A 15097-nucleotide genomic window follows, 5' to 3' on the forward strand; every position below is an offset into this window, starting at 1 on the left:
ATATCAGATGGATATAGATATTTTATATATATATCTTCCAGTCATGACATACTCAGCAAAGGCATGCACTCACACCCGACCTCCCATGACCCCTTACCATGACTTAACCCTCTTTGCAGGGAGTGCGTGTATACAGAGAGGTGGAGCCGGCGTGATGGGGGGTGTGCTGTCCTCCTTCTTCCAGTCTGGCAGTGCACTCCTGTCATCCGGCAACCACCGAACTGTATCCGAGTCAACCAAGAAAAACATCCGCATAGTCTTTGATGCGTTGAGGGCCAACCCCAGAGTTACTGTGCAGCGGCTGGAGGGCCTATTGTCTGCCATTCCCAAGGTAGGGGCTGTGTGTTTTTTTTTTTTTTTTTACCTGGATCACAGTGCATGTTGCAATTAAGCAGTTGATGGTGGAAGTTCATTAGTTTTAAAATCAATTGCTTATTATTTCATTTCTTAGAGTGGAAGGCTTTGGTTCGAGTTAAAGATTTTTCAATTAATGTATCATTATATGTGGTTTTAGCAAATCTCAAGGTTTGGGTCTGTGTAGAAGAATTGAGTTTTTATTTTGATTGCTGATGCAAAGATGAAGCCCAGAGTGACTTAGGACACCTTTTTGATGTAATACTAATTTGGCAGTACTCAGATTTGGAATATTGTTTTAGTTCTGAAACACACAGCAGTTCTCTCAGTCTGGTAGAAATAGATTTCCAGGTTTTCTTTGTCACTTAATTTTGATAAAGAAGTAATTAGAAATTTCATATAGCAAAGATTTATATGTGATGGAGATGGTAAAATATTTTATTTTTCAGTATTTACAGAAAATGTGGGAGTTTTAGTATTGCTTAAATGTGCTTGTACATATATGTACGTGTTGCACTGCACAGATTATTCTTGTTATTATTAGTGTTGCTATTACTACAGCTCTGCTATTACTACTACACAGTAAATAATACATAGTTCTTAGGACTGCCACATGTCGCACAACCTGTTGTAATAACATTTCACAAGGTTTGAGCCCCCTGTCATGAAGGGATTCCCCAGTAGTATGCTGAACAATGTGTCAGGGTGCATATAGAGTCAGCTACTCAAGGGAATAGTCAGAAGCTCAGGAGACAAACTTACTCCTACCTTGGCTGCACATAAGTAATTATTTAGGTGATGAGGCTAGAAAGATGGATGAAGCTTATTGTTGAGGGGCTATTTCTCCTCAGTTCTCTGTCTGCCTCTGTCTCTCTCTCTCCCTCTCCCTCTCCCTCTCCCTCTCCCTCTCCCTCTCCCTCTCCCTCTCCCTCTCCCTCTCCCTCTCCCTCTCCCTCTCCCTCTCCCTCTCTCTCTCTCTCTCTTTCTCTGTCTCTCTTTCTCTGTCTCTCTGTCTCTCTGTCTCTCTGTCTCTCTGTCTCTGTCTCTGTCTCTTTCTCTCTCTTTCTCTCTCTTTCTCTCTCTCAAGGTATACATACATACATACATACAATATATTATATATATATATATATATATATATATATATATATATATATATATATATGCATATGTATATATATGTATATATATGTATATGTATATATATGTATATATATATGTATGTATATGTATATGTATATATAGGTATATGTATATGTATATATATGTATATATATGTATATGATTATTATGTATTATATAGTATATATTATATTATATATTATATATGTATATGTATATGTATATGTATATGTAAATATGTATATTGTATATATGTACATATGAAGATGTTTATGCATATGTATATATAATGGATATATGAATATGTTTATATGTATATATTCACGCGCGTGTGCGTGTGTTCCCAATGTCAGTGGGTTAAGGAGAAATCCCACTTGTCTGTCCATCACATACTAAATAAGTATATTAAAAGTGATAGTGTTCTTTCATGACTTTATTGCGTATGTTAAAGAAAAACAAAGTAAAACATGAGGCAAAGTCAAGTCGAACGACCTTGCTTTGGCCTTGTTTTTTTTGACCTTGTGTGTTTGGTCTTTTGTGGCTTCTTTATTGTGTCATCCCTTCGTCAGCGCCTTGTTCGTTGTTGCAGGAAGTGCTCGGGTTTTTACTTTGTGTTTGCGTGCAGTTTTAGGTTTCTGTTTAAAAATGAGTTAAGTAGAAGCATTTTCTTTTCTTTCTTTTTCTTTTTACTCTGTTTATTTTTTTATTTTATTATTGTTTATTTATTTATTTATTTATTTAATTTTATTTTTATTTTATTTATTTTTTATTTTTTTGTAATTGCCAGTGAATCCATGTAAGTTGCAGTATTATATATATTTATTTTCATGTATTATTATTTGTTATATATATATATATATATATATATATATATATATATATATATATATATATATATATATATTTTTTTTTTTTTTTTTTTTTTTTTTTTTTTTTTTTTTTTTTTTTTTTTTAAGGAAAATATGGGTGTTTCTTTATTATTAATATTAATATTATTATTAATAAATCTAGTCTTGTAAAACTCACTCATCTACATGAGTGCATTATCCCCAGGTCTAAAATCCAGAATTCAGCTAATTTAGTGTCAGTGCGTGTGCATAGATTTTACAGTCCATCAGTCTTAATTCCTCTTTTTCATCTCAACTGCTGATTTAAAATAAAAAAAAAATTCTCTTTTGTAATAGAATCACCCAGTGTGTTTAGTTCATTTTCTCAAACGGTATATCTTATCCTTGGAACAATTTAACTCTCAGTGCATGCTGTGTGGCATGGCTCTCTACACTCTTTATATGAGACAAAGTATATGAAAACTAAATATTACTTACTCATTCTTTATTGTTAACATTTTTATATTACATCTTATTACATATTATGATAAATTATTCACATATGATGATAAGAAAGTGTATTTTGTAGTGATATGCAAAGAACACCATACAACATAAACCCCAAGAAATAACATACTCTCCCTACATAGAACCACTGTCCTGATGTACAGTGTATGGTTTTAATGGGTAGTTTGTCATAAATAAGACAAACTTCAGTGATATTGGTTGAGAGTATGATTTCGTTTGTCTTTTTTATTTCGTGTATGTATCTAAGCATCTGTGTGTGGCTCCCTCTTGCATTGGTATTTACTTATCTGAAAGAAAAAATTCACTCTAAAGACAGGCTTTTCACTTGCAGAATGAAAACCTCCTCTACGTACACAATGAGGAAGGTTACAACCTCCTACAGAAGGTCGTGGGTATCAACAACGTGGAGATGGTCAGGTGGTGCCTCACGCGGAACGTGGATGTCAACCGAGGAGTTTGCTCTTTACCCCTTCATATAGCTTGCCTCAGAGGGTAAGAGAGACTTGTGGTCAGTTGGCTTGGCGTGTGTTGCTTGAATTTGATATGAGGTCTTTTCTTTCTTTCTTTCTTTTTGTGTGTGAGAGATATTGATTTCTTATTTATTGCTTTTTCTTTGTTCTATCATTTTGTTGTTTTTGCCTTTCATTTGCATTGCCTGATACTTAGTACATGAATTACTATATCAATATATACATTTTCTTTAGTCATAATTTACTGTCACAGTCATTAATGTTACTATATGTCTTTTAGTCACAGTATTGTAAATTTAAATAATTGATTATAAAAAATGAACTTATTACCAGTTTATAATTTAAGAGTTTTGATTATGCTGTTCCGGGCTAAGGTTTGGCTCCTTCAATAACCCCACCTGTATGTACATTAAATAAAGAGTTTAGCTAATCAGTCAGTGACTACTTGTTATATAATTATTATTATTATTATTATTTTTTAACCTTTTTTTCCAGAAGAATTGTCTTTCTATGTAGATGTAAATAACAGTATTTTCCCCCACTTCGTCTACCAAGATATGAGGACTGTGTCGAAGTCCTGCTCAAACATGGGGCCAGAATTGATGTCGAGGCGCGGATGTGCTGGCCTGGGCCGCACAACCAGAACTGTGAGCAGCGTGGAAAGTACTGTAAGTTTGCAGTTTGAGTTTTGTGATAATGTTGGGACAATGGTTTTAATTGATCTGCTGTTAAAGTCTTGTAACAGATAAAAATTTTGATTATGTTAAAATTGCATGCTTTATATTTGTATGCTTGTACAGTTATATTGTGTCTTTATGATTATCTTTATTTTATTATTATTATTTTTTTTTTTTTATTTCAGGTGTGCCTGATGTGGCAATGGGGGACAGATCCAGTGATAAATTACAGAATGCTATATATTATGCCATAGATGGAGACCAGGTATTGATGTGCATTTTATTTGATTAGCTTTGTTTCCATATGGAAAGCAAAAGCACCAATGGAAAAGACAATAAAAATGCTTTTTTTTTTTTTTTTTTTTTTTTTTTTACTTGGTAACAAAAACGTCATTTTAACAAAAGCAGACAGTGGTATGTCAAAGTTGTAATCATAGTAATTTTACACTGTTGCACAAGCACTCACATTGCCAGGAATCTCACTTTACGTATGAACTTAGGTCGACATACTGGAGTTGCTGACCCAGCAAGGCGAGGACCACTGGTTACCCTGGCAACAGAAACGGCCGTTGCTCCACATTGCCTGCGAACGTGGAGCTTGGAACTGTGTTAGGTATTTAGTGTTAGAAAGGTGAGTGTATAAGCTTTTAAGATGGATGTTATATTGGACGTGAATTAGAACAGATGAAAGACCATGTTTTCATTTGTAAATACTCGGATTAATGTGTAATATATTTGAGGGTCTTTCCTCTTTTTAGTAATATTCTTTATGCAAAACAAAATGCTATGGAGAGATCCTAGCAATTAGGGTAATATTTTAGGAAACAAGTGATTTCTACTTACAGACTATTAACAAATTCATATGTATTCTTTGGGTGTATGAATATACATATTTATATTTACACACTCATGAATAAACTCCCCTCGAACAGGTCTGATGAGATCAACCAGTGCTACGATGAGTACTACCCCATCCACCAAGCGGCACTCCACGATCTTAAATTCCTCGACCTCCTCATACAGTGTGCTGCCGAGACAACGGTGCGCACTTACACCCAACAAATGACCCTTCTCCATGTGGTTTTCCTGTTAGGCAAGAAGAGTGCTGAGGACACTTTAGAGACCGTAAAGTTGTTACTCCAGCATGGCTTGAAAGAACACATAAACACTGCTGACTCTTTGGGGAATACACCTCTCCACGCTCTTATCGTTCGGTGGGTGGTGTTTCGTGTTTTTTGTGACTGAGTGCGATATTGTAGATGATAGACGAGATTTAAAATTCTTACTAGATCTTCATTAATCTTTGTAATATGCATAATTTCTCCTCCATTCACACCAGATATGCCCTGGAGGAAGCTCGCTACGGCTATGACCTCGATCCTCCTCCATGGAACAAGTGGGACATGCTCCATATTGTCAGATACCTACTCCAAAATGGGGCATCACCCAGTATCAATCAGCCAGGGAACTCAGCCCTGGCCTGTGTGCTGAGACACGTGCGCGACTGGGAGTTCCGCTACGAATTACTGGACATGTTATTACACTATGGCGGAAATCCCAACCTTGTAGGCAGGGATGGTTCGGTGCCTCTCATGGTTTGCTTAGTCCCTCTGATCAACAAAGATCCACTGCACCATTTTACCCACACAATGAAGGTTAGTTTATTTTCTTATTTATTTATTTATTTTTTGGGTTTTGCTGTTCTAGGTTATCACAAGATCTGTTACTAGTACTCTTATCATAATTATTGTTATTGTGTAGACAAAGGTGAGCCCATAGTATGTATCATGTTATTTAGTGGAAATGAAATGAGAGCATCCACATCCAAAAGGTGTTCCCAGACCTTATATATTATCTGAGAACACCTTTGGATGCACATACCCTCTGATGTAATAAACATTTTGTAATCCATAAATACCCCCATATCATGGCCCACAGGTATTCTACTTAAACTGTGTGAGGATACTGTGCAAACATGGTGCTAATCCGAACTGCTCATCACGGTCAAACCTCACACCTCTACATGTCCTGATGTTCACTGCCAGTGAGAATCTCTCTCTCTCTCGAGAAGAGGATAAAGCAGGTGCTTTCACATTTATTCGGCAGCTACTTGTTATTCTTCTACAGCATGGTCTTGATCCCAATGTAAGGTAAGGTATACATATATATTTGTGCGTGTATATATACATGAGCCTCTGCTTGTGTGGACATGTGTATTTTACTGTGTCTAAGAAATTTCAGATTTCAGATTTGTTCATGTCATTTCTCATGACCAGAATATACTTTTTCACATTAGTAGCAATTTCACTTTTGCAACTAAAATATTAAAACATTGCCTGTTTTCCTCAAAAAGGTTCAGCCAGCGGACACAACATATTCTGCTGTCTCTGATGGACATGGTACAAAATGCCAGAGCCCCTAGTGATCTAGACCATGTCTATGACTTGACGACAACCCTTCTGCAATATGGAGCCAATCCCAACATTAACATTTCTACGACTGAACCTATGATCTGCCATTCCCAGTCATCTGTCTTCCTAAAAAAGTCATCCAATCAGGTTAGCATCTTAAAGTTTTCTTTCTCATAATAATTGTATTATTATTTATATTGCTTTTAGGTTATTATCTTGGTCATTTCTACACACTGATTGTAAACATTATCCTTCAGTTATTATTATAAAAGCATTGATCTGACCTGCACTACTCAAAATTATGGGTGTTCCCTAAAATCCTGTGTTCCAATTTGCTTTTTGTTATAGATAATATACATGTTATTTTCATTATGCATATTAGGTTATAACTAGGAAATGTCTTACTACACACAAACACTATGATCTTTCCATTCTGTCTTATGCCTAGGTTCACTAGCCAGACTGGCTGACTAGCCCTCTGTTTTTATTACATTGCCATTACTTTCCTCCAGATTGCTGTTAGGCTGGCTTGGAAACAATTCAGTGGAGTTATAATGGCATAATGATAAAAATAAATTTAAGGTGATCATAAACTAGAGTTCCCCTAGTTCCCCAGATTGTGCATCTAGACTAGACTGGTCCATAGGTAATAATGTGCCTTGGGTCTGGTTGGTCCCAGAGTCAAAGGAGGCTTGTGGAACCTCAGGTTTAGAAGTGTTATAGCTGACTATGCTGTTCTTTTGCAGGTACTTTATTATTATGTGCAGCTGTTAATTAGGAAGGAAGAGCTGCTGATTGACCCAGACCAGAGGTTTGCTCGGCTGCTGCACCTCTACTACTTGGCCATGGACCACAAAGAGTTGCACCAGTGTCTCAAGATCCTGTACACTCAGACGTCACTTGTGCCCATGAAACGTCCCTTGACACAGGTTCTGAGGTAGGTATGAGGTTTCCTATAGAGGAGAAAGTTTAAGAGATTTAATTAGACTTAAGTAAAAGATCAGGGAATGGCTTGAGTGATTGTTAAGTTTAAGCTCAGTGTTTTTTAACCCATATCTGCTGGACCACGCTTATAGCCATCATAACAAACTGACTCATCATGCCAGGTATGTCTATAGACATCGTGACGCACTAGAGTACGCTGAGCGGAAACTTCCACTACATGTACATGGACTACATGGACTCCTGGGCCAAATGGCAGGATGGTTGCCAGAAGTCACTGGAGTCAGCGACACTGAGAGATTTTTGATACTGTCATTTAGGGGATATTTGAGTCAGTTTATGATTTTCAATTTTTACAGCCATATTATTATTATGATCACTATTAAAAAGAAAACAGAAAAAAAATGGGCCACCCAAGCACTGCTAACCCCTTTGCCTATCATTAAAGATTTTTTAAAACTTACAAGGGTGAAGGAATCCCCATATTATAATTGGAAATTGTAGGTATATAACCTACTACCTCTATTGTAATATCACAAAATGTGAGCAGCAAGCCAGTTCGTTTAAGAAATAAAAGTCCCATTACATACCATATGCCATGAAGTCCTCTTTGTTGTGATTGTGGCTTGCTGCATCCAGTGTGGTTAGTCCTCAGTTGTGTACAGGTTATCTGAAATGATGGTCTTTTTTATGCTGCCTTTTCATTATCAGTGAGACGTATGTAGTGCTCACTAATATATCTAATATGGTTTGGCAACTTTCCTCAAGCTGCATCCAGTGACATATCTATATCCCTAATACCCTTGTAGGACCCCCTCTTTCTGTGCCAGTTGTACAGTTATGATTTCTGCCTCTGTCTTCCTCTGAATTGAATGTGTGTAGAGTATTATTTCTGTCACTGTATGGCATATGTCTTGTTACCAGTTCCCCATTTTTTGCTTTCCTACATTTCCCCTTCCACATACTAAACAGTTATCCCAGAAACAACTTGTAATGTGTCACTATCTCTTTACCACTCATACCTCAAGATACATTGAAATACAGATATTAAGTTGATTAGCAGCTTTTCCCTTTCACAAGAAGGGATATTACTTATTTAGAAATGGGGTCAATTTATATGTGAATGTCTAGGATGTAGGCACACTTATGAACCAGTCACCTGCACCAGTTTGATATTATTGTATATACACAACAGACCTCCCCAAGGGATAATTGTATGTTGTACTTTGACCTTTTTTAAAAACAACAAATATTCATTTTACAAGTTATTTTTTATCTTTTTTCAGAGACCTCTACACAAAACCCAGGACCCTGAAACAGATCTGCCGAGTAATCATCTATGATTCCTTGGAGAGAAGAACCACCCAGAATGTCAATAAACTACCACTTCCAGGGATACTGAAAGACTACATTCTGAATTTTGATCCTTGAAGATCTAATGGGTAGAGCTTAGGATCAGTGGAATGTTTTATGAAGCTCCTCAGATAGATGACCTTGTTGAGAGGGCTCCAAGAGCATCAATAATAGATAGGTTGCTAATGAGCCTTGATATTCTCCTCTCTTGTTGATATGTGATTTAAGTAGGAAAAGGCTGCAGCCTAAACAGTGAGGTTTGTAGTAGCTTCCAGGTTTGTGTACGAAGCTATGGATTGCAAAAGCATCAGTGCTTATATTATGTCATGTATAATGTGATAAACATAAGTTGGTATTCTGTTGAAAAAGCTGTTTGGAAATCTGCTCTGTTAGGCATCTATAGAGATTAATGTCCAGAAGGACACCAGAGTGAGTAAAATGACATTATAAACTGTCCAGATTTTAATTAAAAGCTTTAGTATAACTCCATGAGCTTTCCTAGTTATCTGATGTATATATGGTGTATATATTGAATGATGTTCTGGCAGTGGTGCTCGAGATTTATTTGGTGTATTCGTAATTTTACCTATTGTGTAGTCAAAGAGACCCTGTGTCACTGGTATAATGTACTGGAGAGAATATGAAAATTATCGATACATAAAATGCTGCAGGATGATGAAAATAAAAAAATATATTTAAAAAAAATCTTTAAAAAAAAGCAGTGGATAGTGCAACATATAGCTTTTAATAGAACTCCTGTGCTTTATATGCTGAAGATGGACTTTGTGGTAAATGCTGTTTTGCTGTTGGATTTATATGACAACCATGTTGCAGGTGTAGTGATGATATGAGATAGATGAGGCAATTCACCCAAGGAAAAGCCTCCTCCCCTACCAGTAACTAATACTCCTATCAGTATGAGCCAAAACCTTTGTTGAAATTTTTTTTTCTCTTTCACTCTCTCTCTCTCCCTTTCTCTCTCCTTATACAGTGTCAGATATATGGTTGGTTTAAGTTACTGAAGGGAAGTCCAATATTAATTTAATGGAAATTTAACCAAAGATATAAAAAAGATATTTTTTAAAAATTTACGTTGTAAACTATTTACCCAAGTTTAATATTTGGGCATTAATTTGTTTAATTTCAGAGGTATCTGTTGAAATCTTTACTTGAACAACTATTAGAATTTTTGTAAATAGTGTGAAAACTCTGTTGCATGAATATGGTAATTTGGTTTATGTAAATTACCTTCAGATTTGTTATTAAACTCTCAGTTTTACTGATGTTTCAGAACCACAAACCCCTTATTCCCCCAAGAAAACAACTTTTGAAAGTTTGATATTAAAAACCAACTAAAACAAAACTGACTACATGGCTCAAAGAAATAATGTAATTGTGAATGATGTGTGAAAGAATATCTTAATAAATCTGAAAAAAAGGAGTGGTCAATGAATAAATAATGAATATCAATATTTCCACTATAAATACATACATGGTTTCTATTCATTGTTTATTTTACTGTAATAAATAGAAAAATCCCTGTGAAACTAAATAAATGAACATGCACACACACACATGCTCCCATTCTCACACTCTCTCACTTTCTCTCTCTCTCAAACTCGCACTCACTCTCACAAACACACATGCTATCATATACACTAACACTTGAGAATCTAAAAATATAAATAGATCTAATAAAGTAACATCTAACTACAAAGAAGTTAGTAAAACCAACTTGACATATAATTCATGTGATACATGCAAATAATAACAGCAGTCATTACCAGCTACAAATCTTGTCTAAACCATAGAAAATTAACAATTTATATATAAAAAAAGGCTACTTATGACACTGAAAAGTCAATATTGTGTAAAATAGAAAAAAAAATGCACCATAAATTTGAGACAAAGTTATGAAGAGCCACAAATTAAGACACTAATATACTTTCAACAAAGATAGAAATAAAGTACTTGCTTGTATGTCTTCCACTGAGGTGATATTTTCATATTTTACAAAATGAATGTCAGTTTCATACTTACATATTTCTAATGAAGTATTCTCTGCATGCTCTTGGCTATTTGGTATCATTCACTGTCAATATTATCATCATTGTGATTATCATTCATCATCTATAGCTCATCCATACGATCAGGCAGTAGTGCCTTCACTTGACATGGTCTGTCAGCCATGCCTGTGACAATGTCTACACTGATGGGGAGGAGGGAAGGGAGGGGGAAGAGAGGAAAGAGAAGAGGGAGAGGGAAAGGAGGAAGAGAGAGAGAGGAAGAGAAGGAGAGAGAGAGAGAGAGAGAGGAAAGAAGAGGAGAGGGAGAGGAGAGAGAGAGAGAGAGAGAGAGAGAGAGAGAGAGAGAGAGAGGAGAGAGAGAGAGGAGAGGAGAGAGAGAGAGGGAGAGGGAGAGGAGAGGGAGAGAGAGAGAAGAGAGAGAAGGGAGAGAGAGAGGAGAGAGGAAGAGGAGAGAGAGAAGAGAGGAGAGAGAGAGAGGAGAGAGGAGAGAGGGAGAGAGAGGAGAGAGAGAGAAGAGAGAGAGGAGAGAGAGAGAAGGGAAAGAGAGAGAGAGAGAGGAGAGAGAGAGAGAGAGAGAGAGAGAGAGAGAGAGAAGAGGAGGAGAGAGTGAGAAGAGAGAGAGAGAGAAGAGAAAAGAGAGAGAGAGAGAGAGAGAGAGACTGGTGAGAGAGAGAGAGAGAGAGACTGAAAGAGAGAGAGAGAGAGGAGAGAGAGAGAGAGAGAGAGAGAGAGAGAGAGAGAGACCGAACAAATAAAAAGTGGACAATGAAAGCCAAACTGAACAAGAGGAGACAGTGTACAGGGACACCATGAGTGGCAATAACAGTATACAAACCACTGAGGAAGAAGCATTATGGCTTCATATCCAGATTTCACTCCAGTAAAGGCATAGGAAATCTACTGGTTTGCCAAAGTTGTCACACTGTCCAATAACAGTGCACCTGTGCCTGCCAAGTACTACCTGCCTTCATATTTTTACTAGTTGTTATATGTCTACATAATATTTTTATATATCACGATCACAATCTCTTAGTGAATCAGCATTATGTCTGGGAGTCCACCTTTTGAAGTTCAGCCCATGACTCTTCTCATTTCCCTAATCCATTAATATGATTATCAATAATCATAACCCTTTAGATCTGGATGATATGACCACACATCATGACAAAAATTTGGTTGAGGGCTGGGTGATGGGAATATGCCATTATGGAAAAATTTGACTGGTGGCTGCAGTGACAGGAATATGCTATTATGCGAAATTTGGCTGTAGGCAGTAGTGCGATCATAACTTACCACAAGTGCAGAAAGTTCTTGGAGGGTGATCAGACTCTGTGGGCATTTAGGAAGGGGTTCTAGCAATATTTGTACTAATTAACAAGTGTGGAATGTACCAATTACAAGCCATGACTGGAAGAGCTCTGGCTCCATGGGGGAAACTACTTCCATGCTCAGTGTCCTATTCCTGCCTGATGTGACTGGCAGTGCAGAGTGTATTGCAGAAAATTGAATATTATGAAAATGTAAAAGTATGACACAACTTGCTGTTATTGCAAAGAGTTATAAACTACCCAGAGATATGATATGGAGTCTGTGCAAGGAAAACAAGTCTATTTACCTTTTTGATACAGTATGTAGTGACAAATCTAGACCTTGGAAAAAAGCAAAAAAGAAAGAGAGAAGAAGAAAAAAATAAAAAGAATGTTTAGGTAGAAAAGAGATAATAGCATTTCAAGGGGGAGTCATGGAGTCTTGACACCACAGACAAATGATTAAGTGGGCTGTGCCTACAAGCCACACCCAGCAGAGTCACTACTCAAATAAGCCTAATGCCCAGATTTTGGGCCATGTGCAGGCAGCAAAGCACCTAGATCCAATAGGTTGCTATAGTTACTGGTACTATTAGTGTTATGTTTTTGTTACTGTTAATTATTGTACTAGTATTACTATTACTACTTTTATTATACTCATCAAACACTAAGAATGATGATAGAAATATTCACTTTTTATTGAAGGGATGAAGGAAAAAACAATGTGTATCATACTAGAAAGTTAATTTTTCTTTAGATCAAATACTTTAAAAATATCTTTCTTCCATGTATTTTTTTTGTAAAAAGTAAGAGTAAGAGAGCAGTTTAATCCTGTGCAATTACTATAATATCTTTTTTTCTGATAGTATCTTACAAGCTGATCTTGCCAGAAATGAAAGTGTTAGAAATACAGTTACATGGAACATTCCTTTTTTAAAAATCCTTTTAGAAGGGGGTCCAATATGGCTAACCTAGTTTCTAACAGGGAATTAAGGCTCAGTAAAACAAAATCATCTTGATAGTTTTATTTACTGATTTGATGAAAATGCTGACCCCAAAGACGATTCATGCCCAACACATGCTGGCCAGGAGAAGGTAGCAACAATTAACAAAAATGCTGAAATTCTTTTCATAATATATATCATGTACATTTGCAACTTCTTTGCTAAAATATATTATTCATACAGAGCCTCAGTGCACTCTATAGAAAATTGTGCTCTCTAACACATTGGATCTACATTAATCCCAAAACAAACTGATAGGACTTAATACCAAAATAAATATGTGAATGTCTTTAGATTGAAGAATATACAATAGACATTCATGAAATAATACTTTAAGTACTGTACATGAAATATCCCTTCCTGGCCACTGTCTGAGCAAGCTTGCACAGGGGGTACACTCTCCAGTCTTGCTCAATCCTGGGTGATCTCTGGTACACACAGGAAGTCTGGCCTTCAGCATCTTCAGTTTTGCCTGGTCTGCCAGACTACCCAGTGACCTGTAGTGTGCTCTTCAACTCCCCTAGCAATCTTGGACATACCCAGTTTCTTCATTTACAAATGATCTTGGGCATGCTTTCCAACTTGACTCTCTGTATTCTATCATCCCTGTGGCAACCTTGGGTATTCGCAGCTCTCATACCAAAAAAAATTGAGGTATGTTGTTGTTTTTGTTTGTTTTCTTTTTCACAATAGCACTTGGTGGTCTAACTGTCTGCTTCACCAAGAACATTGGTGAACTTCAGTATCAGTACCCATAATTATTTTTCATGCCAGTGTGTCAGTCAGTATATCCAGCTTACTAATCTTTGGTACACAGACTCTTTCTCTGGTGACCTTAGTGTCTTGATCTTATGGATACTTGGTGACCTTTATAATGACAACTAGTGCTTCTGCTTTCTCTTTCCCTTATGTCGGTCTCCTGTGATAACTAGTTTTAATTCCTAAATCAATGAAAGAACTTTATGGATTGTCTATAAAATGACAGTATTTAACAATTCAACTGAAATTTGATTGAACAACACTGCTTTAGTTCCCAAGTACCTAATGTACTGTTCAAAAATGGTTTGTATAATCTTGTCCAACAGCTGGTCAATGGTCCAGGAATTGGCCAACAGTTAGGCAGAAATTAATGATGTTGGAAGCTAGGTATCTTTCTGAGTTAGGAAAAACTGTCACAGTTATTACCACAGAGTGTTTGAGCATTCATATACTTTGCTCATTCCAGAAGTACTTTGCAAATCCTTCTATTAAGATTATATACGAAACAAAAGCACATTTATACCTTTTCATCCAGTAAGTCATATCATGAAGTCTGATGCATATGAGAAACTGATGAAATCAAATATCATGTGCTGATATTTCAATATAAGCTCCACAGTGTCAAGGGTCTGATCACATAGCCTTCATTTATTAATAAGGCAATTTATTAACTAATCCTTGGGAGTCTAAGTATATGACAGTTAGTAACCATTGTACTATTTCAATAAATATTTGCTAGAAACCCAAAACTGCCATCACAATCACTCTGTTCCTGCTAACTTTCCACTTTACAGTCAATGAATATGAATATGATACAGTCCAATCCTGGATGAAGTACATGGCATAAATCACTATGATGCTATAATACACCTCCATTTCTACAATTCACTTTCTACAGCTAAACAGTTTAAATTCATAAAATAATATGATCAATATCTTCATAACTTGATAAAAACTTAATTTTCTTAAATATTAGAGGAATATTTGGGCACTATAACATAACTAGTCACATAACCAATTGCCAGGGCATGAGAACCCATCCTGAAGCAAGATCAATAAAATTTCCAACTACTGCAATTACAGTTTTTTGCTGGCATCATGTCGGATAAGGCTTTTTTTTTACAGTTGCAAACAGGTGACATTTATGGACATTGAAAATTCACATGGAAAACAGACAGTACATTTGAAACAAACATATGTGGCCATACTATAATACTAGAACAGAGAAATGGTTCTTTTGCTGCTCCTGATCTAATACTGATTACCATGAACCTGCCTAATTTTATATGAAATTCATAACTTCAAAGGTAACCACC

The 15097-nt window shown here is 36.2% G+C and overlaps 1 protein-coding gene across 2 annotated transcripts in view; it reads left to right on the forward strand.

Annotated features, from left to right (window-relative positions):
• LOC119590169 (ankyrin-1-like) overlaps window positions 1-9963 on the forward strand; it is a 15342-nt gene extending 5379 nt beyond the window's left edge. For both annotated transcript variants that reach the window (XM_037938956.1, XM_037938955.1), the window contains 11 exons: window positions 120-331; window positions 3163-3323; window positions 3857-3969; window positions 4164-4243; window positions 4479-4609; window positions 4911-5192; window positions 5318-5633; window positions 5917-6128; window positions 6332-6536; window positions 7136-7326; window positions 8618-9963. In XM_037938956.1, the coding sequence (XP_037794884.1) occupies window positions 155-331; window positions 3163-3323; window positions 3857-3969; window positions 4164-4243; window positions 4479-4609; window positions 4911-5192; window positions 5318-5633; window positions 5917-6128; window positions 6332-6536; window positions 7136-7326; window positions 8618-8762 (2013 nt within the window). In that variant the 5' untranslated portion in view covers window positions 120-154 and the 3' untranslated portion in view covers window positions 8763-9963. The remainder of the gene's footprint in view (window positions 1-119; window positions 332-3162; window positions 3324-3856; window positions 3970-4163; window positions 4244-4478; window positions 4610-4910; window positions 5193-5317; window positions 5634-5916; window positions 6129-6331; window positions 6537-7135; window positions 7327-8617) is intronic.
• The last annotated feature ends 5134 nt before the right edge of the window (window positions 9964-15097 follow it).

This window comes from Penaeus monodon, chromosome 26 (assembly GCF_015228065.2).
Source record: "Penaeus monodon isolate SGIC_2016 chromosome 26, NSTDA_Pmon_1, whole genome shotgun sequence".
Classification (NCBI taxonomy): domain Eukaryota; kingdom Metazoa; phylum Arthropoda; class Malacostraca; order Decapoda; family Penaeidae; genus Penaeus; species Penaeus monodon.